The sequence below is a fragment of the Pithys albifrons genome, chromosome 8 (genome assembly GCF_047495875.1).
Source record: "Pithys albifrons albifrons isolate INPA30051 chromosome 8, PitAlb_v1, whole genome shotgun sequence".
Taxonomy (NCBI): Eukaryota; Metazoa; Chordata; class Aves; order Passeriformes; family Thamnophilidae; genus Pithys; species Pithys albifrons.
Genome location: NC_092465.1, coordinates 38662122 through 38679724, shown reverse-complemented (window position 1 = coordinate 38679724; position 17603 = coordinate 38662122). Strand labels below are relative to the sequence as shown.

General features: G+C 43.2%; 1 protein-coding gene across 5 annotated transcripts in view; it reads left to right on the top strand.

Moving 5' to 3' along the window:
• The window catches only part of LRRFIP1 (LRR binding FLII interacting protein 1), a 128844-nt gene extending 111241 nt beyond the window's left edge, over positions 1 to 17603 (top strand). For 3 of the 5 annotated variants that reach the window (XM_071561935.1, XM_071561936.1, XM_071561938.1), the window contains one exon: positions 1267 to 4734. In XM_071561935.1, coding sequence (XP_071418036.1) covers positions 1267 to 3353 — 2087 coding nt within the window. In that variant the 3' untranslated portion in view covers positions 3354 to 4734. Of the gene's footprint in view, positions 1 to 1266; positions 4735 to 9108; positions 9156 to 10351; positions 10470 to 10868; positions 10949 to 11571; positions 11677 to 13573 lie in introns of those variants that run through there. The other 2 variants (XM_071561939.1, XM_071561940.1) reach the window with 1 other exon arrangement.

The following is a 17603-nucleotide window of genomic DNA, read 5'->3' as shown; positions in this document are numbered from 1 at the left end:
TGTATAAACACCTTGTATGTTGGTTCATTTATATCCCTGTGAACTCTAAGCATCTACTTGAACAACAGTGCTGGGCAGGGTTAAACGGCATTAAAGGATGAATTCTTTGTCTGTGGCATCCTGTGCTATTGAGCAGTTAATGTCAAAGCTTCAGCATTTTTTCTTGTTACATTAACACTGAAATTCAAAGGATATGATTGCTATGGATAGTGTTAGGAAGGAGAAATCTGGTTGGCAAAAACTGTCTTACACAGTTGTGCTGAATGGCCACCTAGAGCACTATTGTCCCAGTGTAAGGCAAGGAATTAATGCTTTTTGTTTGTTGTTTTTTCTTGTTCTAAATGAACATACATAAATAGCAGCAGGCAGCCAACTGTTCCCAGTGCAAGTTCTCTTGCTTTGAGCTTTTGGCTGCTTTTTCCTCACTCAGTTTCTGTGTGGAAACAATGTGGAACAGCAAAAACCGAGGTAAGGGTGTATCTTTAAATATGTTTTCTGTATCTCCTAGTTCTGGGGGCTTGTTTGGAAATAGGTACAACATAAACCCAAAAGCTGACTAACCACAAACTCTATAGTTTTTAAATACCTGTTGCTTCTAGATATAAGTTTGAAGAAAAATTGTTACAACAATAACAAAAATTTATAAAAAAATTTGCAGAATTCCCCCATTCCTTTGGGTGGCTGAAGTGGCTGTAAGGGGCACAGAGTCCCTGAGCTTTGACCTGTGTTGGGAGTGCTGAACAGCCAAAACATTTCCTTGCCAATCAGATTTACATTCAGTGTCTCTCCTGTACACTGGTGATGCCTGTTTGTGGTATTAAAAGCAAAATATTACTGAACAATCCATTGTAATGGCATCAGACAGGCACTCCTGCATGCACAGAGGAGTGTCAGGGCTAAAGCTGTAGGGAATACTGCTGAGAAAAACAGTCTTTAAAGGTACATCTGCAAGTATTGCTGTTAAATTGCACTGCTTCAAACAGTCGTTCTCCTCAACAAAAGCTGTAATTCACCCAGCCAAGAGCATAAATCTCCTTTCCAAAAACAAAAGCCAGCACCGAGATGTCTTGCTTGGAGAGGGTGGTGGTGAGTTTCACTGATCAAAAACTCCAGAGCCTTACTAATTCAATCGCTGCTTTGCCTCACATAATTGGCAAAAGCTGATCTCTTATTAACCTGTTCTTTGATTCATTCTCTCTTTCGGGCTTTAAATGGGGAGGTAAGTGCTGTGGTGTGGTCCCTTCAACTTTCTCAATGGTCTTTTAGGCAAAGCCAAGGAAGTGGACATGAAAAATGAGATTTTGGAGGATGTGGGGAAAAGAGAAATGATGCAGAATACTGAGCATGAGGAACACAAAGAGGAGTCTGAGGAGCAGGAAGTACAGACATTGCATGCTGCTGAAAACACAGAGGCAGAAAACATGGTTGAAGAACGTGCCGCCCTGTCAACTGTGATGGTCCCAGAGAGTAGGTTTGCTCAAAGCCTTACAGAACATGTGTCAGGGAACACCTCTCCCAACAGTGATAGTGACACAGAGGATTTGAGAAGGGGGACAGAGTCCACAGTGGCCCAGCAGCCTGAGAGTACAGAGGCTGAACACCATGACTTGAGTGCAGAGACAGACGAGAACTTGGAGGTGGGTGCTCTGCAAGGCCATCGGGTTTCTGAGACTCCTCAGGAAGTGCTTTGTGACTCAGGCACAGAGCAGAGACTGGGAGAAGCTGCAGCCAAGCAGGAAGAACAAGAGGATCTGAAAACAAGCCATGCCCTAAGTGACAGTGAAATGGATGAAGAAACCAACAGTACTAGTGAGAGCAGTGAGCTGGTTTCTAACCAGGCAGGGCTGCCAGAGGGGGCAGGGGCAGGCTGGCTTAGGGAAGAGGGAAATGCAGAGAGTTCCACTCCAGAGGAACTCCAGCACTCAGAAGAAGGAGCTGAAAACAAGGTTACAAACATCTTGGAGGAGAAGCTTGTTGAAAGCATAGACTGCACTGATGGAAGAACTGACAAAACAGGAGAGGATAGAGCTGAAGAAATAAATGAGCTTGGGGATGCAGTTCAGGGTCAGCCGAGGGAAACTGAGTCTGTGGGTCTGGAGGGAATGGAGTCCTGTGAAACGGGTGTCCCAGCAGAGCCACTGGAAAAGGAATGTGGAGGACATGAGGAATTCATCCAACCAGTCTCATCAGGGGACAGCCCTTCAGCATCATCAGAGGAACAGAGTACACAAGACGAAACTGAACACGAAAATGCTGTGGCTGAGAAGGACAGACAGGAGGAGGAATTAATGGAAGAGCTGGAGAATTGTTCAGGTTCTGCTGAAAGAGGTGAACAAGATGAGGCATCTGTGGAGGCAGAAGGCTCCATTCCTGAGGTAAAAGGAAGGATGCTGCAGCAGGAACAGCCAGACACAGGTGTTGGGGAGGAGGTGACAGCTCAGGAAACCAGTACAGATCCAAGTCTTTTAGATGATAAAATTAAGGAGTCAGAATTGAAAACAGGGAATGAGTCTGGGAAAGAAAAGGAAAGTAGGACAGAATGGGTAGAAGATTCAAAGCTAGAGGTAGAAGTACAAACAGTTCAGTGTAATGAAGAAACAGCAGGTGGTACAGAAAACAAGAAAAATATTCCTTTAGAAGGTGAAGTGCAGAAGGTGGTTAAACAAGAGGAAGAGGAACATGAATCTAAAGAGGAGTCAAGCGTAGATGTTCGTGTAACTACTGAAAACAAAGCTGATAAAGAAACACTGAAAGAGAATGAGCAAGAGTTAGAGCTTGCACACCACCATGGGGAACTTGCTTTGGAGGAAGGTGCAAATAATTCCCTGGCACAGAAAGCTGAGCAGGATGAAAAAGTTAGTGAACAAGTTAAATTGGAGGGTCAAGCAGAGGAAAGCCTGGAAGATGATGGAGATGCATTTGATTTTGATGAAGAGTCAAATCAAATACTGGAATCTGGTGAAAAATGTGATGGAGAGAAAACTGATACACAGAAGGAAAAGGGTGTTGGAGCAAATGGTGCTGTTGAAAAAGCTGCCCATACAGACAAAGCTGGAGAGGGAACAGACAAAATGGATGTCAAAGATGATGCCTTGCCCGAAGACGAAAGAGATGAGCCTGAAGAAACAGGGAGCTTGCAAGGGGAAGCATCATGGAAAACTGATGAGAAAGCTGATGTGATGGAAGTTGAAATCAAAGCATCAGATTCTAATACAGTGAAAAAAATACTGGATGAAAATGCTTTGGAACAGGACTTGGAAAGTGCTGGCATTACCAGGGCTGAAAGCAAGGAGGATTTGCAGGGTAGTAGAAAGGGCAGAGGTAGATCCAGAGATGACTGTACAATATCCTAATTTGGGATCACAAGCCTACACAAGTTACATGCCATGTGACCAGTCCCAGGACAGAAACATGTACTTTGCACAAAACACCAGGCCTTATGAATACCCTTGCAGCTTTTTCTCTCTAGGTAACTCATCATAATGCAATGTATGTAGGTGGTAATGATGCAAGTATTAAGTTACTCACTGATGTCCCTGGCCACAGGAAAGCATGAGCGGGTTTGGGTTTGCTGTGTCTCGGGTTAAAAGTTCATCACCAAATGAAGAAGCTTTACAAAGTGACCATTCAGACTGTCATACCTCTAGTGTGGGTAACTGCTGCTGAGAAAGTGCTGTAGGAATGTTTTATTCTAGCCCAGGTGACAGATGTTTTGAATGTCCATAAGTGCATTGGATCTGTGTGAACTTATGCACATGCTGATTGTACTTAGGCCTACAGTAGGTACATTAACACTTCATGAAGGAACTCAGCAGATCAGCCACACTGATGTTGAAACTGCTTTCAGAATGATTAAAACCTATGAACCAATCTTATGTTTTTTTAATATGGAAAACAAAGGTATTTTCATTCCAGTTTGTGTGCATTTCTAATGTGGTTGTATTCTGAATGTGGTAGGATCACTGTGAATCTGTGCAGTCTAAGCACCTTGGAAGAACAATACACAGTTTGAAGAAAGTGCAACATACAGGTCTTAGCTGAAAGAAAAAAATACATACATGTTTACTTCATTTAGGCACTTTGCACCACAACAGGCCTTTCACACCATGTCTCCTCACATGGGGTTTTATTCTTTCCAGAGAAAGTGTCAATACACACTGTAATGTGTGCTTAGGTTTGCTCTTAAGTACTGTCTAGATACAAATATATAAAATATCTATTTTTCCAAGAAGATTTTTGTTCAAAATTGCATTTGCTTACTGCATTATGTTTTTTGCTAAGTGTGATTCTGAAAGAATGTTTTTATCTCTGAAACAATCTTACCTCTTCCCTTCTGGAAAGAAGATAATGTTGCATGTCTTAACTCTTGCTGGGTGTCAGACCAAAGGTGACTGTTGTTCCGTGTAGTAGCCCCCATGCTTTTTGGGAAAGCTGGATTGCTTTGAATTCCTGACATTAATTAGACACTTGGACTCCGTTGCTGTATTTCTTCTCGCATCTTTGCTAGTGCTTGGGAGGAAGTGCATGTTTTGCATACATAAATACTCCTTTACAGTTTTTTTAAGCAAGGAACATCACAAGAAAATGCAGATTGAGGGGGGTGGGGGCTATGGAAGGCTCTGTTTGTACTGATGTTACAAAGTTGATAGAGAACAGACAGACTGCAAAATTTCAAGATGTATATCAAAATGTACTGCTGTATATAATTTAAATAAACATATTTTATACTTTAAATTACCTGTCCAGAGCACTGTTTCTAACCCTGCATAGACAGTTATTTAAATCTGTATAATTTCAAACACATTTTTCTGCAGCTTTGTTCAGTTTATTGCGTTGTGCTGCGTAGCTGGAAGAGTGATCTTCCTAGGACTGGGCAGCTCGGGGTGTGAGGACCTTGACTATGTGATGGCACCTTAACTGTAACCCTCTCTCAGGTCTGTAGCCCTGTACCTCCTTTCACATGGCTTCTCTCCATTACAGCAGGTCCACCGTGGTTTCTGTAAGTATCAGCAGTTGTTCTTAAGGGTTTACACTAAATGCTAAACCAAAAAGTCACAGATTTTAAAAGCATTTCTTATTACCACGTAACAGTCTTTATTTAAAGGTTTGGCTCTGCTCTGTTCTCAACAGTAGTAAATTGTCTAGTGTTGAAAGTGGTTTTTTAAAGGTTAAATACACTTAAGTGTATTAAATGTGCTTCCCAGGCTTCACCTGTACTTGTGGAGGAATCTGTCTGAGTTGAGTTAGACACATGCCAGTCTTCCCTGTGGGGTTTTTTTGAGTTAATTTCTAATTGAAATGCTTCTGGATGGTTGAGGGAGTCACTGATGAGCTGATTTTTAACTAGTTTTTCCACCACAAAACAAAGAATTCCCTTTTAAAGCCAGGTCACAGAAGGAGAAACAACTTCATTCTTACCTGTCCATGAACCAGCTTTTATGCCACGATCAGTGTAACCAGGGCAGGAGCAAGAACATGGACAGGCAGTGCAGAGTAGTTGATGTGCCAGAAATCCATCCTGGAACTGCTTGGTAATTCTGTTGGCACCTGGTCCCTGACTCCTGAAAGGAGAAGGTCACAGTGTTCTTTTACCTCTCTGGTTTTGTTTGAGCAGATGCACATAGAGGGAAAGGAAGGTCTCCCCCAGGTAAATCACCTTGATGGTAAAGGGAACTACCAGATATTACATGAAAAACTTAATAATTTCAGTATTGTATGCCAGCCAGCACTGAGTGACATTAGAGAGGGAGAGGAGACAGTGTCTCAGGAGGAATTACCTAGAAAATGCATTGTAGGCTACTTAGCTCTCAGTTGGTTAAAACTTGGCTGTAACAATGCCAAGGTCATGGGTTCAATCCCCTGTGTGGGCCACTGACTTAAGAGCTGGACTCGATGATCCTTGTGTGTCCCTTCCAACTCTGAATTGTCTGGGATTCTGTGATACTTTGTAAATCTCTTGTAAAGTTAAAAGCAGATAGAAGAAAACATCTGGCTTGTCACTTTCTGTGCTGGTCTTGTCTTTCAGATATGTGACCCAAGGATGAGACTTTTGTCTTTCAGAATAACCCCAAATGCTCACTGGGTTTTCAGTTCAACACCCAGTGGCATGTGTAGCCTGTAGCCCAGGTTTGTGCATAATTGCAAATTCAGTGCTAGCCTGAAATGCTTTCAAAAGCAGTAGCTGAAGAAGCTTGATGAAATAGGGGAAAAAATAGTGAAAAGGTCTTGGTCAGTATTTCCATTACTACAGAAAAAACAGTCCTCCTGTCTCCTTCAAAATCAGTACTACAAGCTGGTGTTTTCCAAATCCTCTGCTGTCCCACCAGTGTCCCTCTTCTGAGAAAGACAGGAAGGCATTTCTGAAGCAGCACTTGAGCCAGCAATCCCTTGAGTCACCTGCAGTGCCAAGGCAATGAGAACAGTCATTTGATTCACAACCCAAAGCAGAAGACACTGGTCACCATCACCCCACTGTGTCCTGCTCCCTCACAGGTCTCTCTGTTAAACTCCTTTGTCTATGAAAGCCATGAACTGGTGCAAAGAGTTCCCTGGGAATCACGTTTCCAAAGTTAAGTGAGGTGAATGTCACACTCTAATTATTCACTGTAGTATCATTGGATGTGAAATAAGGATAATGATTGTTACAGATAAGAATTTCAATTAGCTGCTTCAGTGTCCTAATTCAGTAGATTGTTCTTTCCTGCTCACCTGTTCTCAAAGTCCTCAAATCCTTGATTTGTTGGGAAAATGCCTCCTAAATCCAGAATTAAGGTGACTGCAGAGATAACAAAGCTATCGTAAGTTCTCTGGGTTAGTGTGGGGGTTTAAAGATCAGTGAAACCTCAGAGACCTTCATCTCTACAGGCAGAAAACTCTCCTACATGAACACCAATTTGCCAAACTCCTTTTCTCCCTGGTGCAGTGAATCCCAGAGGAGTGTCCCAGCGGAGTGTCCACAGTGCAGGAAGAGAGGACTGATGGTGGGGCTGGATTTGAAGGTTCATCCCAAAGTGCTGACAATCCATTTTGCAGGGAAAGGGGGTGGGAGAAGCTGATATGCTTCCTTATGGAATCTGGAGCCAGGTGCCCTTCCTTCAGGCAGGCATGTTTCACTCCACAGCAATGCTTGTGTTAATGAATGTTACAAGTAAATTATTTTCAGGATCAAGGTGGATTATTTGGCTCCTTTAGAGTCAGTAAGTTTGAGTTAATTTTGTAGTGACCCAGAGGTTTCCTGCTCCTCAATCCTCATTCTCTTTCCAGTCCTTAGAACTCCATATCTCAGTCTTTGCTGACCTGTGACTCCCAACACACATCTCCAAGTCTGAGTATCTCTGACCTGTCTTTTACTGTTTGCTCTCCTTGCTTTCTTCACTGTCCTTTATTTCTTTTCTGTATCTTTCATCTTTTGCAGAATTTGCCTTCTCATAAAGATCTGTGACATTATTATTTTGAAAGGCTTTATACCTGTAAATTGTGGTAACTTTTGATAGTTTACAAAAATGTGGGGGTTTTGTTAGTTTTGTTTATTTTGGTTTTCCATATCAGTGCTCAGGTGTAACAGTGTTGGGTTAAAACAACAAAAAAAAAAGATGGAGCTTGAGAAGGTTCAAAATGATTGCATGAAGCTGCTGCACTGGGATGTCTTGTTAAGATCTGCATTGGGGTATTGCATCAGAATCCAATGTGAAAGGTTTATTCCATGCTCTGGAATGACTGCTGGTGTGTGGGAATTTGTATAGCCAGGAGGGCAATGACATCCCACATTATTGCTGGCTAATGGACTGTACATGTCTGCTGCATAGAGGGACTTCCATTTGAAAACCAGTTTTCCCCATGATTTGATTCAATACAGACTCTTTATTCCCTTTAACTGCGTGTGCCAACAAGAAAAAATGGAGAACCACAAGAACCACAAGACTTTGGGCTGTTCAGGATTTAAGAACAAAGAAGAACTGGTACTTTTCAAGCTCTTCAAAAATATTTAAGTCAGTCTGCCAACAGAATTTACCCATTAAAAGCCCACTATGCTCTTATCTGTAATTTATCAGTTGCTTTCCTTAAGTTTACAAAAAGGCCTTTTTCTTGAGTGACCTTTGGATTTTAACCATTTAATTAGCAGGCCAGCCCTTACCTGTGGAGCTGAGCTCTGCACACCCACCCTGGTCCTGCACATGTGGCTCCTGCTGGCAAGGGGGGCAAGATAAATAAACCTGCAGTGAACACCCACGTCAAACCTGGGGAGCAGGACCTGGCTGAGGTCGATAGAGCCTCTTCTCAGAGGTGTATTTGAGTGTGCTGTGTCCTGCCTGAGGTGTACCTGAGCAGAGGGTGTTAATTAATGAGATAATTTTCGTGACAAAATCTGTGAGTACCTGCTAAAATACTTCCATGTCTTGCACCCCTTAATGGGGAAGGAAAAGCCCAAGCCATTTGGTTACTTGATTTGTAGTTCATTTTTCCATTTGTCTCATTCTGTAGAGTGCACTTTATTAATGAAAGCCACACAAATCCATGTGCAGGCCTGTAGCACTTCCAAGTGCAAGTGTGACACAACAGTTGGTCCAGATTGCCCATGGCCTCTTGATACCTGACCTGGAGAGTTGCCTGTGAAGAGAAAAGAAAGTGTTACCAGACTGCTGCAAGCAAAACACAAATAACCTGAGGGACAAATGTTTTTCTGGTCATAATATTGGAGATAAAATGTCATTGCCATGTGAAAGAAGGGAAGATTTAAAGTGCTGAGAACGTGCTTATCTATAATTATAGGTTTTTACCGTGTTTTCACTGTGCTAAACTGTAAAGATTTGTGAGATTTTGTGTTGCAGTTGTGTTTGCCCCCAGAGTTCTTGCATGCTAACCTAACGTAGAAGATTAGCCACTTTGCATGCAGCTACTGCCGTGACAAGCATGTTCTGTGAGAATGACATAACCTCCCCTGGCTGCAGCCCCTTCCCAGCCCTGGCTGTGGCCTCATTGCCTGTGGTACGTGCATAACTCCCCTCATCAGTAGTTCCACTAACCTTAATGGTCCATCACATGTATCAGAAGCCTCCCAAATGTGCCACGTGGCCAAGTCAGCACTGAACTTCCAATTTTCTCTTTCAGACAGGCTGAAAAAGCTCGTGGATGAGCGAGAATCTCTACTAGACCAGGTAACCATTGCTGCTTACAAAATCTTCAATAAGTTCCGGCCAGGTGGGGGTTGGTCTCTTCTCCCAGGCACTCAGCAATAGGACAAGGGGGCACGATGGGCTCAAGCTCTGCCAGGGGAAATTGAAGTTGGAGAGCAGAAAAAACTTCTTTGCAGAGAGAGTGCTCAGGGATTGGAATGGGCTGCCCAGAGAGGGGGTGGATTCCCCATCCCTGGAGGTTTTTCAGCTGAGCTTGGCCGTGGCACTGAGTGCCATGATCTGGTAAATGGACTGGAGTTGGACCAAGGGTTGGACTTGATGATCTGGGAGGTCTTTTCCAACCCAATCCATTCTATGATAATTATAAGAATTAAGAAAATAGCCCCAGTGCAAGGTGTAGGGCAGCAGCACTGCTGCCTTGCAGAACATTTGCTGGGTTGCTCTTACTGAGGACTTGCTGCCTTGCTGGGCACTTTATTCTTCCTCTGAAATATTCCTCCTACACGTTAACTCAGGACACATGGGAAGAGCAATGCAGCCCACTGTGCCCTGTTCCATGCTGCTCTCCTGTCACATTCAGTGTCCTCAGTCTCCTAAAAGGTGACTTCTTCCCCAGGATTATTTCTGAAAAACAGGCCCGAGGAAACACAAGCATGGCTCAGCACGTTTTATTTCCAAGAGTAAGACCCTCCTGATTGCTGGATCTTAATGGGCCTTTCGGAAAGAAATAGTGGAAGAATTGCTGTAGATGAGTAAATAGCAATTAAAGTGATTCTTGCTGGTTCCATGATATTTCATAGCAGATATAAAGTCTGTTCAGAAAACTTCAGGGGAACTCTTTCTGTTGCAGGTCACTCTGTGCTTTCACTTACGCTCTAGATCCTTGACCTTGAGTCTTGCACAGAACCAAGCTCAGTTTGGGAAGTTTTTAAAGATGTTTTATATGAATGTGCCTGCAGAATATTTATGGCTTTTCTCATAAAATAGCCTTCTTTTACTCAGTGTGTTTGGTCCTGAGTTTATACATAAGCACTGATGCATAAAATACGATGAGTCATTTGTCAGAAGAATTTCTAGGACATTATTTTGTAATAACAGATTTTTTGAAATTTAGGTTTAAAATATATATATAATTAGTTTTGTAATACTTGAGTGATTTTGAGTACTGAGCCACAGGTTTCCCTTAGTGATTTTAATAACTATTTTGTGTCCTTCAGATTAAAAAATTAAAAGGACAACTGGAAGAAAAGCAAAAGAATGGCAAGACAGAAAACACACAGTCAGAAGATGAAGTTCTGGAAAATGGGACAGATATGCACATGATTGACCTCCAAAGTGAGCAGCATTTTGATTTTAGGAGAATTTTGTGCCCTGCATGCGAGTGAGAAAATGTATCTGTGCAATAACCACATGGCTGTGAGTGAGGGTGAGCCCTCAGCTCTCAGGGAGCTTCAGCTGTGCACCTCTGTAGAGGTGAGGGAACTGGGAGCCTTTCTTTAAGATTGCAGTTGGGAATCTCTGTTACTGCTCCTCCTTATGAGTTCAGGATAATTCTGCTTTCAGAGTGGTCACAAGGGAATCAGGCAAGAATGGGAATAGTGCCTGTCTGCAGCTGGGCACTTTTTGACAGGGATCTGCTGCTGCAGGTCCCTGATGCATGGAAGTTTATGACAGACTTGTTAGAAACTGTTAACACTTGTTCTGACCTCTCTGATAAATCTGCAATTCTTTTAGGAGATGCCAACAGACAGATCAGTGATCTCAAATTTAAACTAGCAAAGTCTGAGCAAGAGATAACAGCATTGGAGCAGAATGTAAGTTTTCAGCTTGTTCTGTTTGTTTAGGCATGGTGAGAATGCAAAGAGAAAGTGTATTTTGTTATGTGATAAATGAAATTATTGTGATTATCCCTTCGAATAAGAAACAGGAGTATTTTCAGGGCTACTATGACTGAAATGCTTTCATTTATGCATGGGAAAGGGGGAATGTATTATTGATTTGAACTGAAGGAAAAACATTCAAAGACAAAGGGGCCATGAGAGCACTTGCTGAACTCTGCACAGCACTAAATGGCTGCTGGCATATGATGTGTATATATACGTATATATACATGGAGTTTTTACACAGCTGTTCAATTTTGATGGTTTGCTCTTGCCCAGAGTACATCAGTGATGCTCTTGCTAAGAGAAATTTAGTCAGTGGCCTGTAGTTTTTGTTGCTGAAAGCATATTAAATACAGATATGTGTAAATGTCTGCAGTAGGTTACTGTTGCCAGGCTCCCTTGGTATACTTCTTTTTCCCTAAAAATATGCTTTATTTTAGTAAAGAGGAGTGAGCATCTCTCTGGTTATTCCTTGAGTACTAGAGTGGAAGAGTAATGCTTCAGAGTAACTTTTTGGTGCAGCTTTTAATTCAGAAACTTTGCCCCCACCTCAGGTAATACGACTGGAAGGTCAGGTAGCCCGATACAAAACTGCTGCTGAAAACGCTGAAAGAGTAGAGGATGAACTGAAAGCAGAGAAACGCAAACTCCAGAGAGAGGTAACTAAGTGCAAGCTGTCTCAGGCCAGCAGTCAGCCTGCTCTGTGTGGGGTTCACCTGCCTCTCAGGTGTGTGTGAGAGGAGGAACCACCCTTACTGGTGTGGCAAAGAATAAACATCTCATATTTTTATTTGATTTAGTTATTCCTTCTAAATGTACAGCCAAACTTCTGGCACTCAGACTGGAGTAACAGTCACAGCTGTGAACTCCCACTGCCATTTCATCATTGCTTGCTGTGCCTTGCTTTGTACCAGAGCTGGTTCTCTGGAGCAGGCTCGAGTTCCATTTGTCCAGCATGAACCTGGAAACAGCCTCCCAGTGCTCAGGTTTGCAGCTGTGAATATTCCCACGGTTCCACATTCATCAAGCTGAAACCCTATTTCTGCTTTGCTGTCTTTGTCCTTTGTTGTACCTGCAGACTCAGTACTTTGGTATGTATAAATTCTGGGTTTGTGAACACAAATCACTGGTCTCTTGAGAACTTGTGATTCAGAAATTACAGCAGGAGAAAGCTGCAAATCCTCCTGTAATAAAGTTAATTTGGGTGCTTTGTTATTTAAGCACAGTGCCACCTTTACCAGGACTGACAGTCTAAACTTCCAAACTCCAGAGTCTAAATTCGAATGTTAAATGGATTTGACTTGCTCTTTGTGTTTTTCTTGCTCTGTCAGGCTCTTCATGCCCATTTGCTGTAGTGTGGCTGTCCACACATTCTGTCTGTGTTTCTGTCTGTTCAAGCATTGCATCTTCAAGTTATCTGTAATTTTGACCTTAGTTTTCTTAACCATGTTCTCTCCAAGCAGCTGCTACAACCAGCCTGAATACTTTTACCAGCTTCTCTCACACTTGCCTTCTGAGGTGTTTGATTTTTTTTCAGTGTGGCTCTTTGCTTTGTTTCTGCTCTGTAAATACTGCTCTGTGCAGTCCACCTCTCTCTCTGTACCCCCATCCCATGGTGGGTTTTGTAGGAATCTGAGGCACCAAGTCATGGCAGTGGGAACCAGAAACACAAAAGCCAAGCAGTGAGACAGGTGTGTGTGTCCCCCAGCAGATACCTCAGACTGTGCCTGTGGAGCTGAGGGAAATTCTGAGCCATTTGTTCAACATTCTGTAAATACCTTGGATTCTTGGCATTGTGCTAAGAAAATACCTGTGCGTATGGCCCTCAAAGCAATTACATAACATTTACTTTTAACTCTACTAAAAGGAATTTTCAACTGCTTTATGGTAGAAGGAGATTCCAGTAATATGGTCAGTTTGTGTTGGTAACTACAAACCTTGCTTTTCTTGGAAAGTGATGCCTATGGGGGTTTTGATTTTTTCATTTGTATAGATTTTAGAAGTACTTGTAACTGTAGTAAAATGTAGATTTAGTGTGTTAATATTTCTGGCAGCTTAAGTTCCTTGTTTATGTATCCTCACCCCTACCACATATCACTGGCTCAATTTCTTTTAGCTGTTCAGACTCCTTTTCAAGGTGGAAGGCTAAAAAATACCAAAAGGCCTGCAGAACAAGACATAAACATAAGCCAACAGCCTTGAGCCTAAGAACACAGGAAAACCTCCAAGCCCTATGTGTGCTGAGGAAGGGGAGAGCTGATGAAGAGGAGGTGTCACCGACCCCAGACTCAAATCCTGAAGGGGCGGAACAGGGGTGGGACCAGGGGCAGGACAGGGCTGGACTGAGAGATGTGTGAACTGGGGATTGGGTGGACATTATTATAAACCCCATGAAACTCAGTGTTCAGAGGGGCATGTCATCGTGTATTCCTAAAAGAACCTACCTGTTTATCTTATCCCACACTAACTTGGCTCAGAGCCCTGTTTTGGGGGTCTCTCACAGCATCAAAAGGGAACACTGTTAAAGTTACTTTGTTTTCTGTCTCCTTCCCTCAGCTTCGTTCAGCACTGGATAAAACTGAAGAGCTTGAGGTGAGCAATGGGCACTTAGTGAAACGCCTGGAGAAGATGAAGGCCAACCGGAGTGCTTTACTGTCTCAGCAATAACCACCACCCTCCCAAGGGAACCACTCCTGCCTGCCGGGATCGGGACGACGCTGCAGCTGCTTCTGCCTCTTGCTGCCTGGGATGCTTCGTGTCACGCCTTCTGAGAACAGACAAGCCCAACATTTGCCACGGGCCACCCAGCCGTGGGTCTCTCTGCAGATTCCAACCTGCTGCACTGTATCCATAGGAGTAGCTGATCCAAAAGGCTGTGGGGGCCCTTCCACACCCAGCGCTGGGGACATCAAAGTACAGCTGACTGCGTAAGAAGCACATCAAGTTCTCCATCCAGAGGGCACAGCAGCCATTTATTGCCATTTAAAATGGCATTCAAAGAAAACACTTTGACTGGAATTTTGTGTCTTGCTGAAAATTTTAAAAGAAACACTGTAAGTTTTGGACTTTCTCATGACGGTATCTGTAATTTAGTGACTACAGTAGAGTTATTCATAGTAGGTTTTTCATTTACAAATCACTGTGGAACCACAAGCCATTACAAAGCAAAACTCCTTCAGTGGAAACCATGGAAGAAGATGGTCTTGGAAGCAAAAGTGACCTTAAATGACTTTGCCAATAAAACAAAGGTGTCTGGAGGGATTTTTGCACCAGTGGAATCATGAGACTCTTTTATTTCAGGGTAAATAGGCAATAGCTTCATTGAATTTTCAACTTTTATTTGTATTATTTAATCCCTGCTCTTGGAGTTGAAGTAAGTGACTTTTAAAGGATGTAAAGTTGCATTAGTAGACCAGCATAAGGCCATGTTTTCAGAAATGGTGGGTTTTGCACTTAGATCACTCTCTTTGGTGCATTTGTCAAAGCAAGTGTCATTTGCTTTAACAAAATATGTAATGGGTTTTTCTACATCAGAAACTATCTACCAGTCCAGGAACTACCAGGAAATGATGCCGCTACAAATACAAGTCTGATTTTTAAAAGAGTAACTGATAAGTAAAGAAGCACTTTAGAAAATATTACTGCCTCTGGGTTTTCTACAAATACAGAAGTAGTGACTTCTTTCCTTCTTAGGTCATTATAAAGGTTTTCCACTTTCAGTGTAACCAGTTAAGATGCTGCAGGTAATTATCGTGCGTACAAAAATTATACCTGACTAGCACTACAGCTCTGGTTTATTTGAATTCATTCTGAATGTACTACTCAAATGAGAACAGCAGTTACCTGATGGATAAAGCTGCCCATGCCCCTTCAGCCCTAACAGGAAAGCACCTGAGGCAGGTGACCAATTCCTTCAGAATCTGCTCATGCTGTTCAACAGGAACTGCTTTCTGTCCATGCTGGCTGCCTCAATAGGTTCTATCAAGCCAAATCCAGACCAGGGAGACCACATTTCTTTTTAACTTGGTCTTCTGACTCTCTGATCCAGGTCTTTGCTCAGCCTCTTCCTTGCAGATGGGAGGTTACAGGAGAAACCGCTGCTATTTTCAACGTGAGGGGATCGCTGGTATCCTCTCAGAGCACCTTCACTAACTGAATAAACCAAAAACAGTGTCTGAGTGTGTTTCTCTGCTTTGGCTGGGAAACAACACCTTGCTCTTCATCTCTTCTGAGTGCACAAGGAAATTTAGGAATGAAGTACTGAAGTTAGTGTCCTAGGAAAATGATAAGAAGGACTTTTTGTGCCCCTGGGGAACACTTCCAGAGATGTTCATTGCACCACATCCCTGGGCAACTCACTCCAATGCCTGACCACTCTTGCAGCGAAGAAATGTTTTCTAATATCTAACCTGAATCTCCTCTGTTGCAACTTCAGGCCATTTCCTCTTGTCCTTCCACCTGAGACATGGCAGAAGAGCCTGACCCTCACCTGGCTGCACCCTTTTCTGTCAGGGAGTTGTAGAGCGAGAAGGTCCCCCCTGAGCCTCCTTTTCTCCAGGCTGAGCCCCCCCAGCTCCCTCAGCCTCTCCTCCAGACCCTTCCCAAGCTCCGTTCCCTCCTCTGGATGTGCTTCAGCACCTCCATGTCCTTGGCATTCCCTGTTTCAGCCTAAGGCTGGAAGTGTGCATGGAGTGAAGCTGTTAATGCTTTCATCACTGCTCCACAGAGAAAGCCCAGGAGCCACTGACTTCAAGAAACCTCTGCTCCTGCAAGCTCTGATCACTCGAGTGAAAGGAAACCTGTCTAGATGTAAACTTACTGAAATGGACACACTGCCCAGAGAAGCTGTGGCTGCCCCATCCCTGGAAGTGTCCCAGGCCAGGTCAGACAGGGCTTGGAGCAGCCTGGGCTGGTGGGAGGTGTCCCTGCCCATGGCAGTGGGTGGAATGAGATCTCTAAGGTCCCTTCCAACCCAAACCATTCTGGGATTCTATGATTTATGCATTACCTGGTAATGGGAAAGCCATGGCAAAGTTCTTCCAAGCAAGCTGGATTTTGGGCAGACTTGTAGTGAGCAGTGTTAGGGTACTGAAGCAATCAGGCTTTCTGCAAACTGCCTGCAATACAAGAATTCATGTTATTTATTACTTTACAGTTACTTTTCCCACAGTTCCATGTTCACTCACCTCTGGCAAAAGGGCATCTGTTATGAATCTGATGCCATCACCAAGGAGGTGTTGGAAGTTTGTCTTGTCCATCTTGGCATATACTTCCTCCAGATAATGAACCACTGTGTCCTGTTTATCTTCATCCTCAAGGAATGTTTCCATGCAGGGCACGTATTTTCTATCCATCAGGAATTGTTTCAGCCAATGGGACTGTTTCCAGCTTTTCTTAAGATCTCTAATAAATGTTTCTCAGTCCCCCCTTTGTGGACTGTAAAGTCCACTCGTTTTTTGTTTTCCTTGTCCCCGATGGCTGGGGCAGTCTGGGAGGAGCCGCCTGTGGCGCGAAGGGACCTGCAGAGGATCTTCCTGTGCCCTGTTGGGGAAGGTCCTTCTTTATCAAATGTGGTGAAACGTGGGGATGGAAGGAAACGTTTAAAATTAAGTTCCCACTCCAACTAGGGCTTTGGGTCCTTTTTTGTGTGTTTGTTTTTTGAGATGAACATTCAGGTGCAGAGCCACTTTTCTTGTGGAATACCTCAAAATCGCTGTGGATACCAATTTACAATTTTCTGTGCTTGACTTGTGTAATTTCTGGTGTACAAAGCCTCTGGGGCCTAAAAACTGAGCTGAGGGATTTTCAGAATGCAAACAAATGTGCTAAATACAACATTTTACTGGTGATGAGGTGTGTGATTGTCACCAGTCATCTTTTCATTTGTGGTAGTGGTGAAAGCTGCCTCTTCTGTCAAGATGCAGGAGAACAAAACCAGCAACTAAGCAAGCGTTGGTCCAAAAGGCTAAAAATAATGCTGTGCTCATCAAAAAGGGATGTGTTTGTCATTTCAAAGTAGTTTTCATCTCACACCCCATAAGCATCAACCTCATGATGGAAATCAGATGTGTATTTCAACCTGGATATGCTCTTAGTAGGAATCGTTGTGTGTGGTAAAGTAGGTGAATGTGGAAGCCACGTTTTTTCTCCCCAACTTTCAGTATGACTTAGCTTTAGAATAAGGGAAGAAAAAGAACTGGTTGGTTTACTGCAAAAACTGTTTTATGTTTTTCTGTGAAGAATGTACAACAACAGGGCTTTGAATGGTAATAATAGCACATGTCCCAGTCCTTCTAATTGAGCTCCAAACGAGAGAGCCTCGGGCCCCAGAGGGAGCCCAGGTGGCGAGGAACAGCTCCTGGGGGAACCAGGATGGGTTTTCCTAGAACTTGTATTTCAATTTGTTATCCTCTCTTTTTAAACGTTGAATAATTTTATTGTTTGCAAATGGAATGTCACCCAAAGCGTTGGGGTTTTGTTTTGTTTGTTTGGGGTTTTTTCCAGTCGCTCTGGTAGGGGATGTGAGCGTGGAAAAGGAAATTCATTACGAGCAGAACTCGCCAATAAAATGTCACTTGTTTGGGTA